General features: G+C 41.3%; 2 protein-coding genes across 5 annotated transcripts in view; both read left to right on the forward strand.

Annotated features, from left to right (window-relative positions):
- The window catches only part of LOC114286402 (sugar transport protein 1-like), a 35242-nt gene extending 17503 nt beyond the window's left edge, over positions 1-17739 (forward strand). The window contains exon 3 of one of the 3 annotated variants that reach the window (XM_082907902.1): positions 16459-16716. In XM_082907902.1, coding sequence (XP_082764028.1) covers positions 16459-16512 — 54 coding nt within the window. In that variant the 3' untranslated portion in view covers positions 16513-16716. Of the gene's footprint in view, positions 1-16458; positions 16717-17379 lie in introns of those variants that run through there. The other 2 variants (XM_082907900.1, XM_082907903.1) reach the window with 2 other exon arrangements.
- Positions 17740-18855: 1116 nt separating this feature from the next.
- The window catches only part of LOC114280708 (coatomer subunit beta'-2-like), an 18051-nt gene continuing 9260 nt past the window's right edge, over positions 18856-27646 (forward strand). For both annotated transcript variants that reach the window (XR_014356270.1, XM_028223078.2), the window contains exons 1-11: positions 18856-19218; positions 19455-19475; positions 19560-19621; positions 19808-19862; positions 23962-23998; positions 24117-24442; positions 24558-24689; positions 24777-24925; positions 26049-26117; positions 26520-26670; positions 26767-26832. Coding sequence is in view for 1 of the 2 variants with exons in the window: in XM_028223078.2 (XP_028078879.2) it covers positions 19216-19218; positions 19455-19475; positions 19560-19621; positions 19808-19862; positions 23962-23998; positions 24117-24442; positions 24558-24689; positions 24777-24925; positions 26049-26117; positions 26520-26670; positions 26767-26832 (1071 nt within the window). In the remaining variant the exon portion in view is untranslated. The remainder of the gene's footprint in view (positions 19219-19454; positions 19476-19559; positions 19622-19807; positions 19863-23961; positions 23999-24116; positions 24443-24557; positions 24690-24776; positions 24926-26048; positions 26118-26519; positions 26671-26766; positions 26833-27646) is intronic.

A 27646-nucleotide genomic window follows, 5' to 3' on the forward strand; every position in this document is an offset into this window, starting at 1 on the left:
CCTGACATTTTGGCTGCAGGTGGCCGGCCGGCCACTTCCCCTAGCCGGCCGGCTAGGTCAAAGGAAAAAAGTGGCCGGCCGGCCAGAAAAAGTAGCCGGCCACCCCCTAGGATGAAGCCCCAGAAGTTAGCTTTCCAATGGCACAAACCTTGCATTAAAATTCCTCATGTAGAAAACGTTATGCCCTTTTCCGTGAAGCCGCGCAGATTCGGTCCAAGCGGACTTCAACCAACCACATCTCTCCCCCCCGGACTTGGACTTGGGATATTCTTGAGTGCAAAATGAAGCCCTGGAAGTAAGCTTTCCAATGGTGGTGGCCTCATATCTTAATTCCTCTTGTGCAAAGAGTTACGCCCGTTTCGGTGAAGCCGCGCAGATTTTTCTCCTTCCCGGATTCATGCTGAACCACTTTTGACCAAAAAGAAGTTGGCTTTTCAGCAAAATTGCTGGCCTCCCACCCTCCTACAAGCTTTCTAACAGTGAAAATAAGGTCTCCACCAAAAATGAGCCCAAACCGATGCAAAATGAAGGTTCGGGGGCCAAAACGCGCAGCCCGAGGCCCCGAAAACTGGCTGTTAGGCACCGGGAGTGGTGTTCGACCACGAAGTGGGTCTCTCAGACCTCAGTGTCCCTCAAAAGGGAGCAAATAAGAAGTATGCCAAAAACCGGAGCAATAGGAGATGGTTAAGCGGTCCCGAACCGAGGCACACGGCCTAACGGCTCCGAAAACCGGGAACCGGACTCCGAAATGGGCAAAATGGCCCGCGGCCACAAAATGTAGCCCACGGCCACTAAGAGATGGTCTACAAGACCTCTTCCTCCCCTCAGGAAAAGCAACAGAGAAAACCGAGTCTGGTTCGCAAACCGAGGCAAGGCACAGAAGAGGGTTCGGAAGTCCGGAGGCAGGGCTCGCAGCCAGGACTCTGCAACTTCTGAACGAGCACGATATGCAAAATCACCGAGTGCTCAAATGGTGACGTCTGAGTCTTAAGGTCGGTCAAAAATGGGGTGTCTACAGTTGTCCATGCATTAGGACGCGAGTGTTATAACTTCGACACATTTATGAATGTGCTAACATTCTTCGTTACCTTTATTAGGATGTCAGGACGAGGACAAGGACGAGGTGGTAGGCGTGACAGGCGGGGTAGGCAGGAGATGCCTTTACCGGATAATATTCCGGCACAACAAGAGGGAGTTGGTCGGGCCAATGTGGCCGAGCCAGTGTGTCAGCAGGCTATGAGTGCCTTGGCCCGAGAGATAGCAGGAGCTTTGGGTATTCTCAGAGTTGGGAATCAGGATCAGGCCCGCGTTGCTGAGGCAGGGCCTTCTTTTCTGAAGAGGGAATTCTTCCGGTCTAACCCGGACAAGTTTGTTGGGGATCCGAAGGAGCCACTTAAGGCTGACAAGTGGTTGGAACAGATGGAGAAGACGTTCGAGATGCTTGGCATCGAGGACGGGGCTTTAAAGGTGACCCTGGCATCCTTCCAATTGAAGGGAGATGCGGGTCAATGGTGGAAGTACGAGAAGGGCAGTGTTGGTGGTGCATGGAGGGCTTTTGTGGATGCCTTCCAGGAGAAGTTTTTATCTTCAGCTGCTAGGGAGAAGCTGAGGGAACAGTTTTGCCAGCTTAAACAGCAGGGTTTGTCTGTGGCCGAGTTTGAGGCTACTTTTACTAGCTTGTCCAGGTTTGCACCTAAACTTGTGGCGTCCGAGGAACGCCGTTGCTTTGAGTTTGAGCGAAAGTTGAGGCGTGGACTCAAGTTGTGGGTTGGAGGGTCGTTTGTTCAAGAGTATAGACGTTTGGTGGATGCTGCAGCTCATATGGAGATTATGATGCAGGAGGAGGATGAGGAGAAGCATAGAGGTTCCAAGAGGAGCCAAGATGGCCAGGGTGATGGCAGGAGACAGAAGGGTTTCAACCCTCAGCAGTCTCAGGGTGGTTTGGCTAGATTGACCTTTCTAGTGCCAAGTGCAGGCTCCGGGAGAGGTAATCAGGGAGGCTTGACTTGTTTCACATGTGGCTAGCTGGGTCACAAGTCTTCGGTTTGCCCACAGAAGGGAGGGTGTAGACACCCCATTTTTGACCGACCTTGAGACTCAGACGTCACCAGTTGAGCACTTGGTGATATTGCATATTGTGCTCGTTCAGAAGTTTCAGAGTCTCGGCTGCGAGCCTTGCCTCCGAACTTCCGGACCCTTTCATGCTTTGCCTCGATTTGCGAACCAGGCTCGGTTTTCTCTAATTTCTCTTCGCGACGGGAAGGAGAGGTCTCGTAGATCATCTCTCAGTGGCCGTAGGCTACGTTTTGTGGTTGTAGGCCATTTTGCCCGTTTGGAGTCTGGTTTCCGGTTTTTCGGAGCCGTTGGCCGTGTGCCTCGGTTCAGGACCGCTTAACCATCTCCATTTGCTTCAATTTTTGGCATACTTCTTACTTGCTCCCTTTTGAGGGACACTGAGGTATAAGAGACCCGCTTCGTGGTCGAATGCCACTTTCTGTGCTTAACAGGCAGTTTTCGGGGCCCCGAACTGCGCATTCTGGCCCCCGAACATTCGTTTTGCATCGGTTTTCGTTCGTTTTTGGCAGGTACCTCTGTTTCATCACCAGGAAGGCCGTAAAAGGGTGGGAGGCCAGTAATTGTTTCAGCAACCAGTTATATTCCTCCGGCGCCCTCCGACGCCCGTTTTTCTCACTTCCAAGCCAATATTGACCACCCTAGGGTCACTTTCTTCAATCTTAACCCCCATATTTGTGTTATGCACACATGGGAGGACACCAAAAGTTAGTGGCCGGCCAGTAATTCCACCTGACCCTTTTGAACCCTTCCTAAAATTGGCCTATTCTCTCTCATGTTTTATAGTTGACAATTTTTTATCACAGGGCTGTGTTGTACACACCTGGGAGGACACCAATTTGTAGTGGCCGGCCATTAATTCACCTTGGCCCTTTTGACCCCTGGCCGGCCGGCCATGGGGGGTGGCTGGCCGGCCACCTGCAGCTCCAAAACCTGGCCGGCCTTGCTCCTCAGGATGAGTACATTCCAGCTGTATATCTGTTTTCCCCCCAAAAAACCTGTATCCGGGGGACAACTTTTTGGGGGAAACTTGATCCATTTTTGTAGACGTCCCCAAACGCCCTGGGAGGGTGAGTCCCGTTCTGTTCATTTGGGGTCACTACAGCTCAGGACTCTCAAATTGTCACGGTTCTAAGTCTGAACCAAAGAGTCCAAATCCGGCAAATCGTTTTGAGAAAACAGATTTTGAAAGAAGTGCCAAACATGGACTGCTTTGCCAGATACAGAGTCGCCACCTAAATATTTTATTTTGGGAAATTTAGGAAACCCTGACTCGTTTGCCTAAGGCCACGTGTCCGTCATCACCAAAGTTGCCTCGGCTCGGGAACTTGGGTACGATTGGGGAAGGTCACTTCGTGAGCACCCCCGCTCGCCCGATCAAAGATCGGCCTCTACTAACCATGATATCAAATTTTGAAAACATTGTGTGTTCTTATTCCAGTTATTAGCCTAGATTTACTATATGATGCGCACAGCATACAAGTATAGACTGGGTCACCTGAATTGGAACAAAACATTTCATGTTTGTTTTTGAAAGATGGTTTGCTACTCGCAAGTAGGCTTAAAGATGCAGATTTTACCACCCTCAGGTGGGCTTAGGAAAAATGGTTTTGCCACTATCTAGTGGGCGTAAAACTCACAGTCAATGATTTGTTCCAATCCAAATAACCCAACCTTCACCCACAGGCATTCAGGCAGTTATATCACATAAGCAAATAGCCTCATGGTAAGCATGCTATTCATGGCAGTCACTCACACGCATGCAAGGATGCTAAAGCATAAAACTCACCGAGTACTCCAAGCCAAAACAGAAACTTATTAGAAATCCATGCATGATCCTAATTATACAAAAATGCCTAATGCAACACATGCAAAATGCAACTATAGCAGGCTCGGCTATTCTAAACATGGCACATGAGATGCAACAGCTAACAAGTATTCAATTTGGAATTGAAAATACAATGCAGTTAGTATGATGCGCCGAGCCCGGTGCATGCAAAACAGGTGAATGAATGCAAACATGCTATCATACTGTATGCTAATTGAAATATGCCCTAATCTAACCATCATAAGCAGGTAAATAAAAGGGAAGAAAGACGTGGGGTTGGAAGACATACATCACACGCACGCACACTTATTACAATTACGCCCTCGCGCAGAGGGTCCGAATAAATATACAGTCCCGAATAAAAGAATAGTACAGTCCAAACAATGTACAAATTCCTAATTAATTAACAAATTAACTAAGAAAGCTATAAGAAACTGGCATGCAAGCCAGGGACTGCCTTGATTCCGCTCCGGGTGATGAATGATGCATGCTCGGGTTGCCTTTGTGCGGAAATCCATGATGATGCCCCAATTAGCCTCTGTTTGCGCCTGTTCTTGAAATGCGTGCCAAGCCTCGGAAGACTGCTGATTCTTGATTTGTTGCAACAGAGAGCAGGAAAGGGGCATAGCAATGTATTTTCACAAATGTATGCATGCCTCGATTCTCGTGCCACCAATCACGCATCTCGATGCATGATGGCCGAGGGGTCGAATTGCACAATTCAATATGGAATGAATGCGCATGAAAACAAAACAAAAACCTTACTCCATCATGGATAATCCGGAATGTCGGTGACTGGGGAATTGAGACACGTTCCGTCACTCGGAGTACGAAACATACCTCGTTTCCCGTGCCCAGGCTAACTCGCATCCCGAACACGATGCAATATGCATGACATGCATGAAATGCAACTAAGATACAATCCTAACATACACAATGTTATGGAATGGCATACACGCTGCACGAGGTGATACACAACCGAGCATACACAATGCTATGGATGAAATGGCATACGCAATGCAATAATGGGTTTACACCAACATGAGAGAGCCTCAGCCACACTCACATAGGAGGCCATCAGTTGAAAACAAGACAACTCGAAATGCGCGCACGCGTGCACACAAACCGAGGACCGACGCTCAGGCACCGAAACGCCACTCTAATGAGACATGGCAAAACATCGAATATGGCATATGATCATGCAATTTTCAGAGGCAAAATGAGATGCAAAACAGCCCCGAATCATGGCAAAATGATACCCGATGCATGGAACGAGTCCCGAAACATGAATTTTGGCACATGAAATGGCCTATAGCTATGCAATGCATGCATAATTTGAACATGAAGTATGAAGACAGAAGCTAGGCAGCCCCAAAACAAGCATTCTTACAGTTTAAATCATGGCCAAACAGGGAACACAAATGAGGCTAGATTAGCATACAAAAATGGGGCCAAGAGAGGGGTAATGAAGCAACTCACAAATTCTGGCCCCAAACAGAGAAGGGGCCTTCTACAATATTGAAGAGGGGCCAAAAATATGATGTATTATAGTTTATGGCAAACCCCAAAAACAGATACAAGTATGCTCAAAATGCTATGCAAAATAATGGCACCGAGAGAGCTATAACATGAAGTATAAAAAGGATGTCCCAAACAGCCATAGACCCTTAATGAAACATGAAGAGAGGGTCAAAATAGGTCCATTTTCAGTTCGGACTAAGGTCCAAAAACAGAAGCTCAATAGGCTAATAAATCATGCAAAAATGGGGACCAAAGAGGGGGATAATGACAAGTGGCACATGGAGGGCTCAAAATAATCCTATCTAAAATTTACATCATGCTCCGAAGCAGATTACACATAGGCCAAAAATACTATGCAAGATTATGGCATACAAAGGGGTAATGAAGCAAGTGCAAAATGGGGGTCCCAAACAGGGTAAGACCCTTAATGAAAGATGAAATAGAGCTCAAAAAAATGCCACTTTCAGTTAGGGCCGGAGCTCAAAATAGCAAGAAAATATGACTTATGTATTGAACAAAATATGGACCCAAAAAGGGGGAAATGGGGCTTACCCTTGAAGACTTGACTTTGGCACCCTTTTGGCTTGAGTTTGGTGTCTCTTAGGCTCTAAAGAACCACCTCCAGCTGCTGGAATGGAAGATGGGGATGTGGTGCTATGAGGTGTAGTGTAGAATGGTGTAGGGTTGGAAAGATTGGAACTTGGAAGAGAGGGAGATAAAGGTATATGTATGCAAGGCTCTTAGGTGATTTTTCCAACCTCCAAACCAGCAGTTGGAGCTGCTGTTATAAAGGCAAAAAGGGGGGGAAAAATGGAGGGAAAACCAACCAAGTTTCCCTCCAAAATGGCAACCCCCTCCCGGATACCAAATCCGGGGAAAATGAATACATATTTGTAATGTACCAACCCTGAGGATCATGGCCGGCCAGTTATCCAAGCTGCAGGTGGCCGGCCGGCCAAGGGTCAAAAAGGTCAATGAGAATTAGTGGCCGACCATATGATATTGGTGGCCTCCCATGTGTGCACAACACAACCATGTGGTCAAAAACTGGAGAAAGTGAACCAGAAGAGAGAAAAGCCCACTTTTTGGAGGGGTTCAAAAGGGTCAATCAACATTAGTGGCCAACCATATGATATTGGTGGCCTCCCAGATGTGTACATCACAAATATGTGGTTTAGGGTTCAAGAAAATGGCCCAAGGGTGTTCAACATTGGCTTGGAAGTGAGAAAAAACGGGCGTCCGAGGGCATCGGAGGAATATAACTGGTTGCTGAAACAATTGCTGGCCTCCCACCCTTCTATGGCCTTCCTAGTGATGAAACAGAGGTACCTGCCAAAAATGAACGAAAACCGATGCAAAACGAATGTTCCGGGGCCAGAACGCGCAGTTCGGGGCCTCGAAAACTGCCTGTTAAGCACCGAAAGTGGCATTCGATCACGAAGTGGGTCTCTCAGACCTCAGTGTCCCTTAAAAGAGAGCAAATAAGAAATATGCCGAAAATCGAAGCAAATGGAGGTGGTTAAGCGGTCCCGAACCGAGGCACACGGCCAACGGCTCCGAAAAATCGGAAACCGGACTCCAAACGGGCAAAATGGCCTACAACCACAAAACGTAGCCTACGACCACTGAGAGATGGTCTACGAGACCTCTCCCTCCCTCCACGAAGAGAAAACAGAGAAAACCGAGCCTGGTTCGCAAACCGAGGCAAAGCATGAAAGAGTCCGAGAGTCCGGAGGCAAGGCTCGCAGCTGAGACTCTGAAACCTCTGAACGAGCACGATATGCAACATCACCAAGCGCTCAATCGGTGACGTCTGAGTCTTAAGGTCGGCCAAAAATGGGGTGTCTACAATTTTCCCCCCACTTTTTCCCTCCATTTCTCCCCCATTTTTGTCTACATAACAGAGCCTCCAGCTCTGTCTTGAGGGTTGAAAGTTTTTGCCTTAAGCCTTGTATACACATCTCCCTCCATCTCTCTCTTTCAAGCTCAAGCATCCAAGTTCCTTGCACCATTCCTTCATCACTACCTAGCATCACCACCACTACTCCATTTCCAGCAGCTTGGGGAGCTTTCCAGCAGCTAGGAGGCATCACTTCTCAAGCCAAGAAGCAACCAAGGGTTGGTCTTCAAGGGTAAATGTCAATTCCCTCTTTTTGAGCTTAATTTTGCAACATTTTTCTAGCTATTTTGCTTGCTGTTTTGAGCTCCGACCAAAACTGAAAGTATCCTTTATTTGAGCTCTACTTCATGATTCATTAAGGGAATTTTGTCATTTGAGGTCCCCATCTTGCACTTCCTTCTTTATCTCTCCTTTAGGCCCTAATCTTGCATGTTATTTTTTGCCTATGTGTAATCTATTTTGGGGCATGTCATAAACTGTAAGTGAGCTTTTTTTGAACCCTTCTTCAACATTGAAGAAGGGCTCATCACTGTTTAGATACCCCATGTGCTACTTTCTTTGAAATCTATGTTTTTGCCTCATTTTGCATGTTTTTTTTTTAGCCTATTTTTCTTCTGCTCTTGGACCTTGGTCCGAACTGAAAGTGGCCATATTTTGACCCCCTTGTCATGTTTCATTAAGGGTCTTTGGCTTTTTGATGAATGTTTTGTATACTTTGTGTTTTGACCTCTTTTGGGCCCTACCTTGCATGGTATTTTGAGCATACTTTTATACTGTTTTGGGCTTGGCCATCAACTGTAAAACATCATATTTTTGGCCCTTATTCAATATTGTAGAAGGCCCTTTCTCTGTTTGGGGCCAGCATTTGTGAGTTGCTTCATTACCCCTCTCTTGGCCCCATTTTTGTATGCTAATCTAGCCTCATTTGTGTTCCATGTTTGGCCATGCTTTGAACTATAAAAATGCATGTTTTGGGACTGTCTTGAATCTTTCTTCACACTTCATGTACAAATAATGCATGCTTTGTATAGCCATAGGTCATTGCGTATGCCTAATTTTGCATTTCGGGTACCATTTCATGCATCGGGTGCCATGTTTCCATGATTCGGGGTTGTTTTGCATCATATTTCGCTTCTAAAATTTGCATGTTTGCATATCATATTCCATGCCTTGCCATGTCTTGTTAGAGTGGCATTTGGTGCCTTAGGGTCGGTCCTCGGTTTGCGTGCATGCGTGCACGCATCTCGAGTTGTCTCATTTTCATCTAATGACCTCTTGTGTGAGTGTGGCTGAGGTCCACTCATGTTGGTGTAAGTCCATTATGCATTGTGTATGCCATTTCATTTCATAGCATTGCGTATGCTAGGTTATATGTTAGCGCATTGTGTATGCCATGTTATCTCGTGCATCGTGTGTGCCATTTCATAGCATTGTGTATGTTAGGTTGTATCTTAGTTTGCATTCATGCATGTCATGCATATTGCATTGTGCTTAGGATAGGAGTTAGCCCGAGCACGGGAAACGAAGTACGTTCCGTACTCCGAGTGACGGAACGTGTCTCAATTCCCTAGTCACCGACACTCCGGATCATCCATGATGGAGTTAGGTCTTGTTGTGTTTTCATGTGCATTCATTTCATATTAAATTGTGCAATTCGACTCCTCGGCCATCATGCATCGAGATGCGTGATTGGTGGCACGAGGATCGAGGCATGCATACATTTGTGAAAATACATTGCTATACCCCTTTCCTGCTCTCTGTTGCAGCAAATCAAGAATCAGCGATCTTCTGAGGCTTGGCACGCATTTCAAGAACAGGTACAAACAGAGGCTAATTGGGGCATCGTCATGGATTTCCACGCAAAGGCAACCCGGGCATGCATCATTCATCATCCAGAATGGAATCAAGGCAGTCTCTGGCTTGCATGCCAATTTATTTGTTTTCTTAGTTAATTTGTTAATTAATTAGGAATTTGTACATATTTAGACTGTAATATTTATTTGGACTGTACTATTCTTTTATTCAGGACTGTATATTTATTCGGACCCTCTGCGCGAGGGCACAACTGTAATAAGTGTACGTGTGTATGATGTATGTCTTCCAACCCCACGTCTTTCTCCCTTTTATTTATCAGCTTGATGGTTAGATTAGGGCATGTTTTAATTAGCATACAGTATGACAGCATGTTTGCATCATTCATCTGTTTTGCATGCACCGGGCTCGGCGCATCATACTAACTGCATTTGTATTTCAATTTCAAAGTTGAATATTTGTTAGCTGTTGCATCTCATATGCCATGTTTAGAATAGCCGAGCCTGCTATAGTTGCATTTTGTATGTGTTGCATTAGGCATTTCTGTATAATTAGGATCATGCATAGATTTCTAATTAGCTTCTTTCTTTGGCTTGGAGTACTCGGTGAGTTTTATGTTTTAGCATCCTTGCATGTGTGTGAGTGACTGCCACGAAAAACATGCTTACCATGAGGCTATCTGCTTATGTGATATAACTGCCTTGAATGCCTGTGGGTGAAGGTTGGGTTGTTTAGATTGGAATAAATCATCAACTGTTTGTTTTAAGCCCACTAGATAGTGGCAAAACCATCTTTTCTAAGCCCACCCGAGGGTGGCAAAATCTGTATTTTAAGCCTACTTGCGGGTAGCAAACCATCTTTCAAAAAACAAACATGAAACGTTTTGTTCCAATTCAGGCGACCTAATCTATACTTGTATGCTGTGCGCATCACATAGTAAATCTAGGCTAATAACCGGAATAAGAACACACAATGTTTTTCAAAACTAGATATCATGGTTAGTAGAGGCCGATCTTTGATCGGGCGAGCGGGGGTGCTCACGAAGTGACCTTCCCCAATCGTACCCAACTTCCCGAGCCGAGGCAACTTTGGTGATGACGGACACGTGGCCTTAGGCAACGAGTCAGGGTTTCCTAAATTTCCCAAAATAAAATATTTAGGTGGCGACTCTGTATCTGGCAAAGCAGTCCATGTTTGTCACTTCTTTCAAAATTTGTTTTCTCAAAACGATTTGCTGGATTTGGACTCTTTGGTTCAGATTTAGAACCGTGACAAATTTTAGAGTCATGAGCTGTAGTGACCCCAAATGAACGGAACGGGAGCTCACCCTCCCGGGGCATTCGGGGACGTTTACAGAGGGGGTCAGCGAGCTGCTTCTTCTTCAGCTAGACCTCAAGGCCAGAGTCAGGGCAGGGGCCAGCCTTTGTCTTGCTATCAGTGTGGTCTGCCCAGGCACCTGAAGAGGTTTTGCCCACAGTTGAGTGCCACTTTGAGGGCGTCTGGTTGTAGGCAGACGCAGGGTTATCTGCTAGCTCAGTCTGTGCAGGCCTCGAGGGCCAATCCGGGAGCCTCGTCGTCCCAGTCAGTGCAGCAGTCTTTTGCTCCTAGAGGTGAGCAGGTGGATTAGGGGCCTACAGGGTACGTGTATGCTGTTACCGCACAGGACCTAGTATCGGCTCCATCAGTTGTGAGAGGTACCTTTCTGTTTTGCAACTCGGTTGCTAGTGTGTTGATTGATACGGGTGCATCTCATTCTTTTGTATTTACTGCATTCGCATCTGTGTTGGAGTTGGAGTTGGCACTATTAGCATCTCCTATATGTGTTGTATCACCTGTTGGGGGTGAATTGATTTTGAAACGCAGATGTAGAGGTTGTGCTATAGAGGTCGCTGACCATAGGCTTCCTTTTCCTTTTGTTGTCATGCCCATGAAGGGTTTTGATGTTATTTTGGGTATGGATTGGCTATCGTCATACCGGGCTGTTATTGACTGCTACTGCCAGAGGGTCACAGTTTGTACCTTGAGTGGGAAGTGTTTCCATTTCTTGGGGGATCGGGTTGGTAGTGTGTTGCCACCAGTGCATAATCCGCGAGGGCGAAGTGAGCTTAGTGGTCTTCTTGCTAGCCTTTTGAGTAGTGAGTGTGATGAGACCCAGATTGTGTTGCCGAGGGTGGTCTGTGAGTATTCGGATGTCTTTCCCGAGGATCTCGTTAGTTTGCCACCTCACCGAGAGATAGAGTTCTCTATTGATTTAGTGCCGGCACGGCGTCGATTTCTATGGCACCTTACCATTTTCCCCAGCTGAGTTGAGTGAGTTGAAGGTTCAGCTCTAGGAATTGTTAGATAAGGGCTTCATTCGCCCTAGTGCTTCGCCGTGGGGAGCACTGGCTCTCTTTGCTAAGAAGAAAGATGGTGCCTTGAGATTGTGTATCGATTACCGGAAGTTGAATCGGGCTACGGTTAAGAATAAGTACCCTATGCCCCGTATAGATGATTTGTTTGACCAGTTGAAGGGTTCCCGTTGTTTCTCTAAGATAGACTTGAGATTGGGTTACCACCAATTGAGGGTCAGAGAGGAGGATATTCCTAAGACGGCATTCCGTACGCAGTATGGCCATTATGAGTTTCTGGTGATGCCATTTGGGCTTACCAATGCACCGGCAGTCTTTATGGACTTGATGAACCGGATCTTCCGAGAATTCCTAGATCGCTTTGTGGTCGTTTTCGTGGACGACATTCTTATCTATTCACCTTCAGAGGAGGAGCACGAGGAACACTTGAGAGTGGTGCTTGAGTTGCTTAGAGCCTACAGGCTGTATGCCAAGTTTGGAAAGTGTGAGTTCTGGCTAGGAGAGGTCAAATTCTTAGGCCATGTGGTATCCGGGGAAGGGGTGTCAGTTGATACATCCAAGGTTGAGGCAGTGCAAGACTGGGCACAGCCTAAGAGTGTTTTTGAGATCCGCAGTTTTCTGGGATTAGGTGGGTATTACCGCTAGTTTGTGAAAGATTTCTCCAGGCTAGCTTCACCGTTGACTAGATTGGCGCGGAAAGGGGTCAAATTTGTGTGGAGTGAGACTTGTGAAAAGTCGTTCCAAGAGTTGAAGGTTAGATTGACCACCGCTCTGGTGTTGATTATTCCGGAGAGAGGGTTGGGTTATGCGGTTTATTGCGATGCCTCACGAGAGGGTTTGGGTTGTGTGTTGATGCAAGAGGGGAAAGTAGTAGCTTATGGCTCACGTCAGTTAAAAATACACGAGAAGAATTACCCTACGCATGACCTAGAGTTAGCAGCAGTAATCTTTGCCTTGAAGATTTGGAGGCACTACCTTTATGGTGAGAGGTTCGAGGTGTTCTCGGACCATAAGAGTTTGAAGTATCTGTTTACACAGAGAGACTTGAATTTGAGGCAGAGAAGGTGGATGGAGTTCATTGAGGACTATGACTTTGAGTTACACTATCACTCGGGAAAGGCCAATGTTGTGGCCGATGCCCTTAGTAGGAAATCCATTAGTGATGTAGCTTGTATAGCCATCCGGGAATGGGAGATGTTGGGTGCACTTGGCGAGTTTGATTTGCTTCTGAGCGAATCTATTGAGGTTGCGGCCTTATTATCTATTGTTGCGCAGCCTACACTTGTGACTCGAGTGTTAGAGGCACAGAGAGGTGACCTTGAGGTAGAATCCCTCCGAGAGAAGATCTCGAGTGGGAAGGTTGAGAAGGGTTTGACGGTGTATCCCGACCTGAGTGTAAGATACCAAGACCGTTTGTTTGTGCCGGAGTCTTGCCGAGAGGAAGTACTCCGAGAGTTTCACCATTGACGTCTTGCGGTGCATCCGGGAGGCACTAAGATGTATCGGGATTTGGATTGCCAGTTCTGGTGGCGGGGAATGAAGAGAGATGTGGCAGTCTTCGTGTCTAAGTGCCTTACTTGTCAGCAAGTGAAGGCCGAACATTAGAGGCCAGCGGGTTTGTTGCAACCCTTGCCTATTGCCGAGTGGAAGTGGGAGCATGCCACTATGGACTTCGTTGTAGGTCTTCCAAAGACTCAGCGGGGTAGTGATGCTATTTGGGTGGTTGTAGACCGGTTGACTAAGTCAGCGCACTTCATTCCTATGCGCGTGAGAGATTCGGTAAATCATCTTGCCGACTTGTATATTCGGGACATAGTGAGGTTGTATGGGGTCCCAGTAACGATCGTCTCAGATAGAGATCCTCGTTTTACTGCTAGGTTGTGGCAGAGTTTGCAGAGTGCCTTGGGCACTAAGTTGACCTTTAGTACGGCTTATCATCCTCAGACTGACGGGCAGTCCGAGCGTACTATTCAGATCCTTGAGGATATGCTTCGAGGTTGTGTCCTTGACTTTAGTGGGACGTGGGAGAGGCACTTGCCCTTGGTGGAGTTTGCCTACAATAACAGTTTCCAGTCTAGCATCGGTATGGCACCGTTTGAGGCCTTGTATGGCCGACCGTGTAGGTCTCCAGTTTGTTGGGCTGAGGTGGGTGATGCACCTTTGTTGGGTTCGGAGTTGGTAAGAGAGACGACGAAGAAAGTTGAGCTTATCCGTAGAAGGCTTGTTACAGCCCAGAGTCGCTAAAAGAGTTATGCCGACCGTAGGACGAGGCCTTTGGCGTTTGAGGTAAGTGATCATGTTTTCTTGAAAATATCACCTAGGCGAGGTTTGATGAGGTTCGGGAAGAGTAGGAAGTTATCCCCTCGGTTTATCAGTCCCTTTGAGATCCTTGAGAGGATTGGGGAAGTTGCTTATCATTTGGCTTTGCCACCGCAGTTGTCCGGGGTTCATGACGTGTTTCATGTTAGTATGCTTCGGAAATACGAGCCGGATCCGTCCCATGTTTTGGATTGGACCGATTTGGAGGTAGATGAGGATGCCTCGTATGAGGAGAGACCGGTTCGGGTCTTGGATAGGCGGGATCAAGTCTTGCGAGGCAAGACCATTCCCTTGGTAAAGGTTTTGTGGAAACATCACGGAGTGGAGGAAGCCACTTGGGAACGTGAGTTGGAGGTCCCCGAGAAATATCCGGGCTTGTTTGTTGACGTGTAATCATGCATTGGAAATTTTGTAATCTTATTGAACCTTAAGAGCATTATATATGTCTTAAGTTGTAAAACATTGTGAATGTTTTGTTTTATGGAAGTATTGTAGAACTTGCCTTAAATTGGAAGTTTGTTATGACATTGTATATGTTGAATGTATTGTAGAAATGGAGATATATCATGAATGTGAAATATGATATAGAATTGTGAAACATGTATGTAGAAATTGATGAATTTCGAGGAAAGAATGCTGTTAATACATATTGAGATATGTGGTAAATTGCCTCTTGAATAGAGATGGAATGACCGGAAATGGGTCGAGTTGTTAAATTTTGCATTTGTAATAATGTTAGGAATTGAGAAAATCTTGTTTCTGAAAAACTTGTCTTTAATTTCGGGGACGAAATTCTTTATGGGGGGAAGGTTATAGCAATCCCGGTTTTCCCTTTCGATATCTGTTGTATTCCGGACTTTGGTTCCGTGGAGTTGGTAGTTGTATCTATCTTATTGTCATCATTTGATTCCATTTGTTTGAGTTTTAGGATGTGTTGGGCATGTTTCGAGCAGGTGGGTTGAGCCTTGGTCTAAAATCTTGTTGCTAGGTTTTTGGTCGTTCCGCTCGAGCGGGTCTTCTAGCGGAGATTGCACACTCCCAGTATTTTTGGTGCTCTGCAAAACTTTTGCAGGTGTGATTTCTACGCTCGAGCGGGTCGCACTAGAGCGGGCTTGTTGAGGCTCGAGCGGGTAATACATTTTTGGTGTAAGTTCTGGGAAGGGGAAATCTACGCTCTAGTGGACTGGTTTTCGCGCTCGAGCGGATGTACTTTATTCTTGTGTCTTGGCGCTCGAGCGAGCCTTATTGCGCTCGAGCGTGTCCAGATTTTTGTGCTTTACGCTCGAGCGTCCTGTTCTCCGATCGAGCGGGAATGTCGTATATCAGAAGGCAATTGGGCATTTTTGAATCACTTTTTACATTCACTCTCTCTCTTACTTTTCCAAAGCCGATTTTGAGAGCCTCTCTCTCTAGAAACTCCCTTCTCTCTAGGGTTTGATCTAGTTAGAGTGCTTCCCTTTCCTTTGGCCTTTGTAAAAGTTGTGTTGATCGTCGAGGGCTTCGTTTTGATCCGTGGATCTTGGAGTTTGGAGCATTTTGGTTTTCTTCATCTCCTTCCCTTGGGCTCCGAATTTGAGGTAGGGATTCCTACTCACTTTTATGGGTTTTGACCTAGATATTGAGTTTTTGTATAAATGGTTTTGGGTTTTGGAAACTAGGGTTTCAAATGTTTAATTTTGAAAAGAGGGTTTTGTTTATTTTGGACCATAAATACGTATTTGGGTTTCAAAATGAGTACATTGATGTTGTTGGTAATATATGGGCTCTTGGAGTCAATATTGAGAATCAAGGGGAAAATGTCATGTTTGGGTATTTTTGGGTCACTAGTGTAATTAATGACAAGTGTTGAGAAAATATGGAATTGAGTTGAATATAATGAAATTGGCTCATTATGAGATGGATTAGTGAAGTTAGATTTATTAATCGCTCACTTTTGGAAATATGGATAAATTACCTGTTAACGCATTTATTATCTGTTTAGAAATAATTGCCTTGGGCTACCGGTGGAGGGTAGTCGTGATTGTTGTAGACAATGCATGATAATTAGGAAAACTAAAACTAATCAATGGAATGTGTCATCGTATATGACAGTTGAAAGAATATATTAACTTTATGTATTGTTTGATGATGTATATGATAATTGTTTATATGCATTGTGTTGTGTGGGAGGAGATAGAGGATGTACTCCACAGTTTAGGGAAAGACAGGGGATGGACCTCTAAACCGGTTAATGTTTGGGAGAAGATAGGGGATGGACTCCGGTAATACAACTCATATGCTTATCCGTTGAAGTGTTGATATAGCTCATATGCTTATCTATGGAAATGTTGATATAGCTCATTTGCTTATCTGTTGAGGTGTTGATACAGCTTGTATGCTTATCTATTGCAAAATGGGAAACGTTTAATATGAATTATTATTTCGTTTAGAGCGTGTGGCCAGGTTCTGAGCCACGGGTATGAATTTGGAAATTGGATAAGACATGGAAAATGAAATGAAACATAGACATAGTGGTCATGTAATGGAAATGGTTTATGAATTGATTTATGGGAGTTAAACATTTATCAATTGCTAATGTCTTAGTTACTGCTCATATTGCGTTTAGCATATCTCTACTGGGCGTTGGCTCACCCTATATGGGACATTATTTTCAGGTACAGGTAGCATGCCACCTCCAAGGACATAGCTTGGATGGTTATGGGAGTTGAAGACTCTTTTTGATTATTTTGTTTGTATTACATGTATATCAAGCCAAGGGCTTATTTTGTATGGAGTTAGTACTCTTCTTTTGTGTAACCAAGTGTTGACTTGGAAAGCTGTAAGCCCGTAGGGCATTTGCTTTTATTGTTAACATGTAATACTGTTGTAAGAACTACTATGATGAATGGAAAGGCGTTGATTTTCTTATATTACTGCATGTCTGAATGATAGGTATTATGTATTATTTTGAGGGCGTTACATTTTAAAAATTTTTAAGACTCTTTTATAATGCCACAAAGAGGTTTTCAGGGTCATTGTATGTCACTTCAAATTGCTTCTATGATGAGATGTTTGCCATTCAAAACAAAATTGAGCAATTAATGAAGAAAGACGACACACTTTTATCTACAATGGCAGTTAATATGAAAGCAAAATTTGATAAGTATTGGGGTGATGGGGATAAGATAAATCTTCTTTTGTATGTTGCTGTGGTACTTGACCCTAGGAAAAAATTGAAGTATTTGAATTTTTGTTTCTCACAAATTCCTATTGAGAAAGTGGTGAATGAGATGACGGGCAAGGTGAAGGATTGTTTGACTCGTCTATACGAGCATTATGCTTTACATGATTCAAAAAGTGGGCAAGAGCCTAATGTGAGTGCAGCTTCTGAAATGGAGGTAGATGATGATTGTGATGATCCACACATGCTCATTGCTGCTCAGTTTAATTCATACTTAGAGGAGGAGTATTCTGTTGTGTGTAAATCAGAGCTAGATAAGTACTTTGCTGATTTTTGTGAGGGTTCTAAGGATGAAAATTTTGATATATTGGGATGGTGGAAGTCTAATTCTTCAAAGTATAAAGTTTTGTCACAGGTGGCACGTGATGTTTTGGCATTACCAGTCTCTACAGTTACTTCAGAATCAGTATTTAGTACGAGAGGACGTATACTCGATCCTTTTCGTAGTTCGCTTTCTCCCATGATGGTCGAGGCCCTTATATGCGCACAAAATTGGCTTGAATCCACTGTCCCAATTTCTCTTCGAAGGTCCATGGATGATGTTGAACAATATGAGTCAGGTACTATTCATTTATTGCACATATATTAAATTTAAATTGAAGTTTATTTCTATAATTGATTAATAATCTTTTCTTTCTTTCTTTCTTTTTTTTTTATAGCAATTTCTGGTGCAAGCCCAACAGTAAGACTGTTATACATTTATATTTAAGTTTTATTTTTTTTATTTTTTATCCTTGTAAGCTTTATATTACATTTTCTAATTTCAGTTGCTTCTCTGCAGGACATGTAGAAGCAAAAAGAACATTGAGCCAACAGCTTTTAGTTTTTGTGAATATGTTTCTCGTTTTTAATTTTAGTTTAATGGTGGAATAGCAGTAGTGATGAAGTTTGACAATGACTTACTTTTTGTGGCAACAACAAACATATTTTTGAGATGTAATTATGTTTTTCAAGTATGTCTGTGCACTGTGCAACATAGTTGTTTTTGAGGGGTATGTTTGCACTGTGCAACATAGAAGATTTTGGAGGATGTACATGCCGAATACTGTTAGTTTGGTTTTTGTGACAACTTGTGCAGATTACAGGAAGGAACAATGTGATGTACTTAATTGGTTATGTTTATTTTGGAGGATGTACATGCTGAATACTGTTAGTTTGGTTTTTGTGGCAACTTGTGTAGATTATAGGAAGGAACAACGTGATGTACTTAATTGGTTATATTTATTTTGGAGGATGTACATGCTGAATACTGTTAGTTTGGTTTTTGTGGCAATTTGTGCATATTATTACAGGAAGGAACAATGTGATGTACTTAATTGGGTATGTTTATTTTATTTTAAGATGTTTTGGAGGGTTATTTTATTACAGAAACAATGTAATTCATAAACTGTTTTGGAAGGTTATTTTATTAATTTTAATTTTTAATGTCATGTTTTTATATGTTGTGTTTGGCAACATTTTTGAAGTGCAAGATTATATATTGTGACAGGTTTTACTTGTGTGAAGTGTACAAAATTATAAAGTTTAATTTATCATTTTATTAATTTGAATGGGTTAACTTTTGTTGTGATTAATAGAGTAATTTTACTTTTGAATTGGGCTGTGCAATTTTATTTCCTTAATTTTGGATAAAAAATTACAAAAAAAAAGAGGCCCAATATGTCATTAGTCCAATCCGTCCAAATTGACCACATCCGATCGGACAACCCGAATATCAATTCGGTCCATTTCAACATGTAATTGGTTCGAAAATGGTTAGACTGACTGTCAACCGGAAATGATCCGGTCAGCTGACAGGTATATATCCAACCCAACCGGACCGACCCACCCCAACTACAAAACCACAAGTGCCCATTCTTTTTATAGTAGCCATTTACAATCTTGTCCCATACATTCATATATCTTGCTCTGCTACTTCAACCTTGACAAATAGATTTTCGTAATTTCAAAGTTCTTCTCTATTTGCTCTCTTCATTTACGGAGATCTCGCAGTTACATCTCTCTCTCGTTCTCTCTCTCTCTCTCCGTCCCCTTGCCCTCTCTTCAGTTGGATAGCAATTCGAACGAAGATCGTTGTGTAGCTCAGTCCGTTGATTTGATTCAATCACTGCAAAATCTCACTTGGATCGCTAGGGTTCATCGATCACCGTTCTCCGTGTCCGTCAACAGCGACTCGTTTTCCTTTCCGAAAATGGTGAGTTCGTCCTTGTTCTTATCACTCAAGTCCTGTCACATTGTAATATGTATTAGATCTAGTTTGAATCTGGTTCGATTCGATCTGAAGTGCGTGAATTTCGCACAATTGTACTGTAATTGAACGGTTTTTAGTGTGTCTATTAGAATGCTAGAATTAGAACCAGTTGAAGATTTGAATTTATTCGAGATCTAATTCGTGTGTTTGTTTTTGATTGGGCGATTGGTATGGCGCAGCCTCTCAGACTAGAAATAAAGGTACTTAAACTATTTTCACTTTCAATGATTTATTGAATTTAGTTGTGGATTAGATCTTTATGCTGATAATTATTGCTTGATTAGAGAAAACTTGCTCAAAGATCAGAAAGAGTGAAGTCTGTGGATCTGCATCCAACAGAGCCATGGTAATTCATAATTCATATCATGTTGTGTTATTTGAAAATGTACCTTCATGTTCCCCTTATTCTAATTTCCAAGAAAACAAAATGTGAAATATGTTTTCGTTCCACAATCAAGTACCTTTTTTTGGGCAAGTAGCATTGACTTTATTTAGAACTTCATTTCCGAGTAAACATAATTTTACCTTGCAGGATTCTGGCAAGCTTGTATTCCGGGACTGTTTGCATCTGGAACTATCAGTCTCAGGTATGTAACAACTATGCTATGCTAACAAGGAAGCGGTAGTTACATTAAATCCAACTGAACAATGTTAAGTACCTTCTTATGCCGACAATGCCATGCTTGTGATAATCCCATTTTTTTTTTTCTTCCTGGATTTGGTGGTGCCTTCTTAAGGGCAACTTCAGTGGGCTAGCTAAATGGGTCATTTTAATAGCATACAAGTGTTTTCTCTCTCTTGTGGAGAGCTTACCTCATGGCTTTTTGTCTTGGAGAAGATGGACGCAGTCAAGCCTGTCTGTTCCCATGGAGAATCCCTTCGTGGCTGCCCTTGTCTTCGATGTGTTATCTGTTAGGATGGCTTGTGTTTTACCATTGTTGCTTTATTGCTATTATATTTTAGGGTTTTTGTATTTGGTGCCTTTTCCTTGTGCTTCATAGCTTTTATCTTAGGGTTTGAGGCTATGTTACCTGGAATGTTTATTGTTCTAGTATGTGGAACATGAATTTATTCAAAGTATGCCACATGCTCTAAAATGTGGTAGTGGTACAATAGGGTTAGACTCGTATAAATTACATTATAAGAATTATGGTACTACTAGAATAATTTTCTTTTAACAGTGAGATATCCAATGAAATGTAACTTTTTTTCTTTAAATTAATCATGTAGCAACACAATTCTATGAGCTTTATAACCCAATTTGACATTTTGTCCTATCAAAATTTTATTTATCTTAGATTTTAGTTTATTATATTGAATTTTTTTACTCCTAATAGACCTTTAGGAAACATGTTGGAAAAAACTTTTGGGATTGTTTTAGATCGCTAAATTTACTGTTGTAGAACAAAAGTGTACCATTTGGAATGTGCATTTCAGAACATAATTCGGTAGTAACATTGGTTTGCGGTTTTTGAAGGTTGGTTTCCCTCTCTTTCATTGGTGGGATGTTGTGATTTTGGTTTTGTTTTTCCTTTGGTCAATTTCATTTTGAGCTTGTTCAGGTTTTTTTTTTTTTTTTTCCGAGCCTTTAGAGGAAGTTTATTTTATTTTATTTTACCCAGTGTTTTTTAAGGCGAAAAGCGAACCGAGGCGACAAGGTCACCTAACGCCTAAGCGCGAGGCGAGGGCTTTATCAAAGCGAGGTGACCAGAAATGATATTTTTTAAAAATAAATGGTATAGACAAAAATATAAATATTTTCAAGGAAAGAAATTAAAATAGTTGAAATTAATTGAATCAAAATAATTAATTGAATTAAAATAATTAATTGAATAACCAAGAAATTAAAATAACCAACAAATTAATTGAATTAAATTAATTGAATTAAAATAAACAAATTAATTGAATTAATTGAATTAAACAAATTAATTGAATAACCAGGAAATTAAAATAACTAGGAAATTAATTGAATTAACTTAATTGAATTAAAATAAACAAATTAATTGAATTAATTGAATTAAACAAATTAATTGAATTAAAATAATTAATTGAATAATCAGGAAATTAATTGAATTAAATTAATTGAATTAAAATAAACAAATTAATTGAAATTTTAACACAGAAGAAAAAAAATAATTGAATTAATTTTAAAAATTAATTTTTGCGAATTAAAAATTAATTTTAGAAAAAATGAATTAATTCGAAGTCGAACAGTGTTCGACAGTGCTCTTCTTCAAGTCGAAGTCGAACAAAGAACAGGTGAAGTCGAACAGGTCCGACAGTGAACAAAGGAGAAAGGAGGAAGAAGAAGAAGAAGAAGAAGAAGAAGAAGAAGAAGAAAGGAAGAAGAAGGTAGAAAAAGCAACTCACCACGTCCGAAGAAGGAAGAAGCAGACCCAGGCGATTCGACTTCGGCAGAAGAAGACCAGATGCTTCGATTCGACTTCGGCAGACGATGCACTCCACCAAGTCGATCTAGGGTTTGGCTTCTTATTTCGTAATTAACTTTGTCGATCAAGGGTGATTCGAACGAAGTCGATCAAGGGCCCAGATGTTTCGAACTTAAATCAAGCAAAAATACAATGAAGCGTCGCTTCTTTCCGTCTCACGCTTCATCGCCTAAGCCTCGCTTCAGGCGCTTCTGAGTCGCCTCACCATTTCGCCTCGCCTCAGCACGCATGAAGCGCTGAAGGCTCGCCTCGCCTCGCTTAGCGCTTAGGCGAGCGCTTAGGCTCGCCTCTGATAACACTGATTTTACCTATGTTATAAGGTTGATCTGACTTGTGTAGTTGGAGATATATAGTTTAGGGGGTTAGGTTGTTTGGAGGAGGGTTTTAGGGGGGTTTGCTTTTTGGACTCTCCCTTGGTGGTGATCCGGATTCTCATAGCCTTCATGACATGAACAGGAAATCCCACATGTGAATTTTGTGTGTGCTTGGCAACGGGATATCTAGAACATGAGTTGGACTCTCATAGCCTTCCTCTTTAGTAATATTAATACTTGGGGTACGGTTATATGATACGTACTAATTCACACAGCTGTATGGTGCTCTCCTTATAGTAATGGAAATGAACAAAATCTAGCATTATTAACCTCATCATCAGGCTGGACGGATCCCACACAATGTGAATGTGGAGTTGATGGCTTCATTACATTCCCAAGAAAGTTGGGTGAACATAATGTTGGAGCATGTGTGAAGATAGAATCCCACATCGGATAAAGAATAAAAGAGATGAGTCTTAATATATATTAGATGGGCTCACCACTTATAGGCTTAAGCTTTTAAGTGGGTAGAAGTTCTAACTAATATATGTTGGGCCTTGATATGACGTTTGTGGACTTTAGAGTTTCTCCCTAATGGATTGGGCCAGTATTGCTGTGCGCTTGTGGGCTCCCTAATTCCCTAACACATAACAAGTGGAAGTTAGTGGTTTAAAAATTTTATTTTTTGTTTAGGATTATTTTATTCATTCTAGAGTTCTTTTCAAGAAGAGAAACTGGGGGAGTTACATGTTAGGGATGAAGGTGAGAGTGAAAGGCCACTGTGCTTACTGAAGAGAATAGATATTTGATGTCCATGGGGTCTCAATTTTTAAATTCCCTCTATTCTAGCATGGACAAAATTCAGAGGTTTGACAAACCTCTGAAATTGAAATAAATGAGCCTTGCGTGTCAACTTAGATATTCTTCTTAGGGAAATGCCTAATGAAGCAGCTTTGTGTAACATCTTTATATTGTGTGGGGGACTTTGGCATCTGTCTCTGTTTTACGAAACAGTATCGGGATGTGTATCCATATTAGTGATACGGTATATGTTGGCCGATATTGGAGAGTGGTGGACAATGACCTATATGATATGTAATGTTACAAATTACAATCGATATTTAAAACCCTTTCTCAAGAATTCTTTTGCAAATACAGTTCACAACCATTTGAAAGTGAAATAAATGAGCCTTGCATGCTAATAATATTGTCTTTTATTTATCAAAAAAAAAAAAAAAAAATGAGCCTGGCATGCCAACTAAGATATTCTTCTCACGAAAAACACCTAATGGACCAACTTTGTGCAACATCTTTATATTGTGTAGGAGACTTTGGCATCTGTTTCAAGATTTCTTTTGCAAATATTGTTGATTAAACCTCTGAAATTTAAATAAGCGTTGCATTTCAACTCAGATATTCTTCTCAAGAAAACACCTAATGGACCAACTTTGTGTAACGTCTTTATATTTTGTGTGGGAGACTTTGGTATGTGTCTCAAGAGTTCTTTTCCAAAATATAGTTGATCACATTTCGTCTTTGTTAATTTGAGGTATCATACTAACTCTTGCAATGATATGTAGCCAATCTGGATGGAAGTTTTTAGAAACCAATTTTTTAACGCAGTTGCATTTTACAATATTTACATTAGCATTAGTCTTTTTATATGCCATACAGTTTCTGAACATCCCTATTCCTAACCTCAGCGAGAATGTGATAGGAGCTATTTACACGTATTCAATGGGTTTGAAGGCCCTAAGGGTGACAGTGTCATCCTTAGATCAAGTTATCATTGATGCCCTGCTTTTTGGGAGCCTCTTCTGAATTACCTGCTATTTTTTGTGGGCCGCAAGTTGGCCAATCATGAGTATTTTATTTTTAAGCATTTGATACTAACTTCAATTTCTTTTTTTCTAATATCATAGACGATGGTGAAGTCTTTTGAGGTGACTGAGTTACCAGGTACATAGTTAATATTTTTCATTATATGTTTGTGTGGTCAGCGTGTACTTTTTTTTTGCTTTCTGTTGTTTTGATGTGGGCTTTACTGTGCTCTGATATCTTCTCTATGGGTTTGCAGTTCGATCCGCAAAGTTCATTGCGCGCAAACAATGGGTTGTTGCTGGTGCTGATGACATGTATATTCGTGTTTACAACTACAATACAATGGATAAGGTCAAAGTATTTGAGGCGCACACGGATTATATTAGGTGTGTGGCTGTTCATCCTACCCTTCCATATGTGCTTTCATCGTCTGATGACATGCTTATAAAGCTTTGGGATTGGGAGAAGGGCTGGGTGTGTACTCAAATTTTTGAGGGTCATTCTCATTATGTTATGCAAGTGACATTTAATCCGAAAGACACCAACACATTTGCAAGTGCATCTCTTGATCGCACTATAAAGGTATGAATTGGATTGTTTATTACTAACTTGTTAACTACAAATTCGTATAATTTGGTATAAAGCACATGCACACATTGATAAATTTGTTTTTGTTTTCCCTTTTTTCTTTTTTTAGATTTGGAATCTTGGCTCTCCTGACCCAAATTTTACATTGGATGCCCATTTGAAAGGGGTAAATTGTGTTGATTACTTCACAGGTGGTGATAAGCCTTATCTTATAACTGGTTCTGATGATCATACTGCAAAGGTTTGCCGCCAGTTTTCCTTTTTCTTCTTCTTCCTTGTTGGGTTCATGTACATGTACAATGTGAAAATATTTTGGCTATGAAAACAGGTGTGGGACTATCAAACCAAAAGTTGTGTCCAGACACTAGACGGGCACACCCACAATGTTTCAGCTGTTTGTTTTCACCCTGAACTTCCCATTATAATAACTGGTTCTGAGGATGGTACTGTTCGTATATGGCATGCTACCACATATCGGTAAGTTTTGTGGTCAAACTATGTTAATACCAAAATTTTAAGTTATAAACTTGCTCCAACCCTTGCTTTTTATAATTGTTGTCATATGAGATAGGAATTTATTTAATGGCACTTTAGGTGATTATTTTATAGAGTGGCATCTTTGCTTTGTGTACCCTCATGGACAGTTACTTTGGTCATCATATTTCAATTTATTAAACCTTTTGGTCACTGAGTTACCTGTAAGGTTGACTTTGAATTGGCTCATGTACTTTTGAAGTTAAAGCGTAATGATATTAATCTCATGGTATCTGTAATTTTCAAATGAAATGGCAAAGCTGTAAAGGAATTTTCAGGATCTCTTTCTAGCCCTATCCCTGTCCTTCTCTTCTCTCTGTTTCAATGCTCTATTTTATTAGTTCTCTGGATGTCCTCCTTGTCTCTATATCATTGTTTGTATGTACATATGTATAATAGGTTAAATAAATGTTTTCTTGAGGACGTGGTACTTTTCTCTTCTCCCAACGCTCTGTATCATTCTATTCAGATATCCTTATTGAGACTTTTTGCATCTGGTGTTAAGGATCTCCTCTGCCCTTGCTTTCCCTGAACTCTTGCACTATGTTGATACTTGCTGTAATTTAGATGGTATAGAAGTGTAAGTCATGGGAAACCAAAGGATTGTTTCATGGAGTTCACAAGTTCAAGGACCTTGTAATTATGCCACATTGCCATCAACTTTGCTTGCTAAATATAGCTGGATAATTATCAATCTTATAAATTACAAATGCAATGTTAATTTTTTTTTATGTTGGTAGCGACACTTTGCAAGTTGCAAATTACTTTGCAGCTTATTTGTAAAGATGGAGTTTTTGTAGAATAGTGTTCAATTGGTTTGAATTTTTGGAAGTAAAATTATAAAAAATACATCAGAGATTAAGACAATATGGATGCTTGAGCAGTTGAGCCTTTTGTATGTGTTTGTGTGTGTTTACACTTCTCTTTATATTTTTTGATCCCTTCATTTTATTTCACACAGAAGTTTTTTAGTTTTTATGTTTACATTGTTGAAAATATAATAAATTTGAGTTTTTGGTTGTGCTGGTCTTTCTAAACTTTCTGTACTGTTTTCATTGATTTGCAGCCTTGAGAACACGCTGAATTATGGTCTTGAAAGAGTGTGGGCTATTGGATATATGAAACGTTCACGCCGGTGAGTTATGTATTTATTTAGTTTGGTGGGTGGGGGAGGTTGGTGGGATGATCTCTTTTGTATAGGTTTTGGAGTTCTAGGGAGATATTTAGATTCCTTACTAGTAGATTCGTGAGCTTGTTTTGTTCACAAACTTTAATGTGGTTATCCTTTGGATGTCAAAGTCTGGGATTTAAGGCATGAAGAGATAGAAAGAAGTCATGCTTAAATTGTCTAACCAATAATTAAAGTTGGAAGTAGTTGTGGTTGAATTGAGTTATTGCTTTTATTGAATAGAATATTGCAATTTCAAGGAAGAAAATTTAACTACTCTTGCTAAATTTGTTGAATGTATCCTTGAGTGTGTTTAACACTTCTCTTTCTGCAACTTCGTTTTCCATTGCCGTTGTAATCTCTGGACAGGGTTGTAATTGGTTATGATGAAGGAACCATTATGGTAAAAATTGGTCGAGAGGAACCTGTAGCTAGTATGGACAATAGTGGAAAAATCATATGGGCTAAGCACAATGAAATTCAGACTGTTAATATTAGGAGTGTTGGTGCAGATTATGAGGTTTGATTCAATTTTGTTCTCATCTTTTTCTGAATAAAACTATAACGATTTCTGCTCAAGGTGATATTGAAATTCACTGCTCTTTTTTCTTCTCAGGTTACTGATGGAGAAAGATTACCTTTGGCAGTGAAAGAGTTGGGGACGTGTGATCTTTATCCACAAGTGAGTTGGCCTTCTTTGGATGTAGTAGATATTATTTGATATGTTGTGTGATGATTTGAATTTTCACACTAGTGAGCTGGCCTTCTTTTGGAAGTAGCACTTGTGCTATAATTTTCTGATTGAAATACTAAAGCATGCAAAGATATCTGGTAGAATAACTTCAATAAAGTTCATTAGTGATTCAAGATGTACGAGTTTGTTGCTCATGCTTTAAATGTTTGGCTGCTTCATATGCTGAATAAACATGGATACCCGCTATGTCTTGTTGTCTAAATTATCTAACACTTGAAATCTTGGATACATTAAGAGAGATGAGATCAGCATGACCTAATTTTTATCATTATTAACTTAGGATAGAATGTTGTTTCTATAGAATTTGCCACTTGGACATGGGTGCTTGCACTTGTTTTAAAGTATGCTGGAAATAACATAACAAATTTGAAGGGTTTTGCTATGAAACTTTGGTTGAACCGTTGATCTGGGCTTGAATAACTTTTCTTTGCTTGGCATTACTGTTGGGGAAGCATTAGACAATAGATGTGCAACTCCATATCCCTATTCATATCATGTTGAATTCAATATGGGTACTGTACTTGTATTCAAGTGACATAAATGTGTGAAAATGTTGAAATTTTTAAACAATGAGATTAGGCTTTTCTTTTTTGGGTGAATAAGTCATAAATAAAAAACAAGGAGATTAGGCTTTTCGAGGTAAAAGGAAAATTAGAAGTGGAAAGAATTGTCTAATATTTGAAAACTTGAATTGGTGACAGTATATATGTCATAAGGATTTTTTCTTTGTGGAGTTCTAGTG

Source organism: Camellia sinensis, chromosome 15 (assembly GCF_055761805.1).
Source record: "Camellia sinensis isolate YWXY chromosome 15, ASM5576180v1, whole genome shotgun sequence".
NCBI classification, from domain to species: Eukaryota; Viridiplantae; Streptophyta; class Magnoliopsida; order Ericales; family Theaceae; genus Camellia; species Camellia sinensis.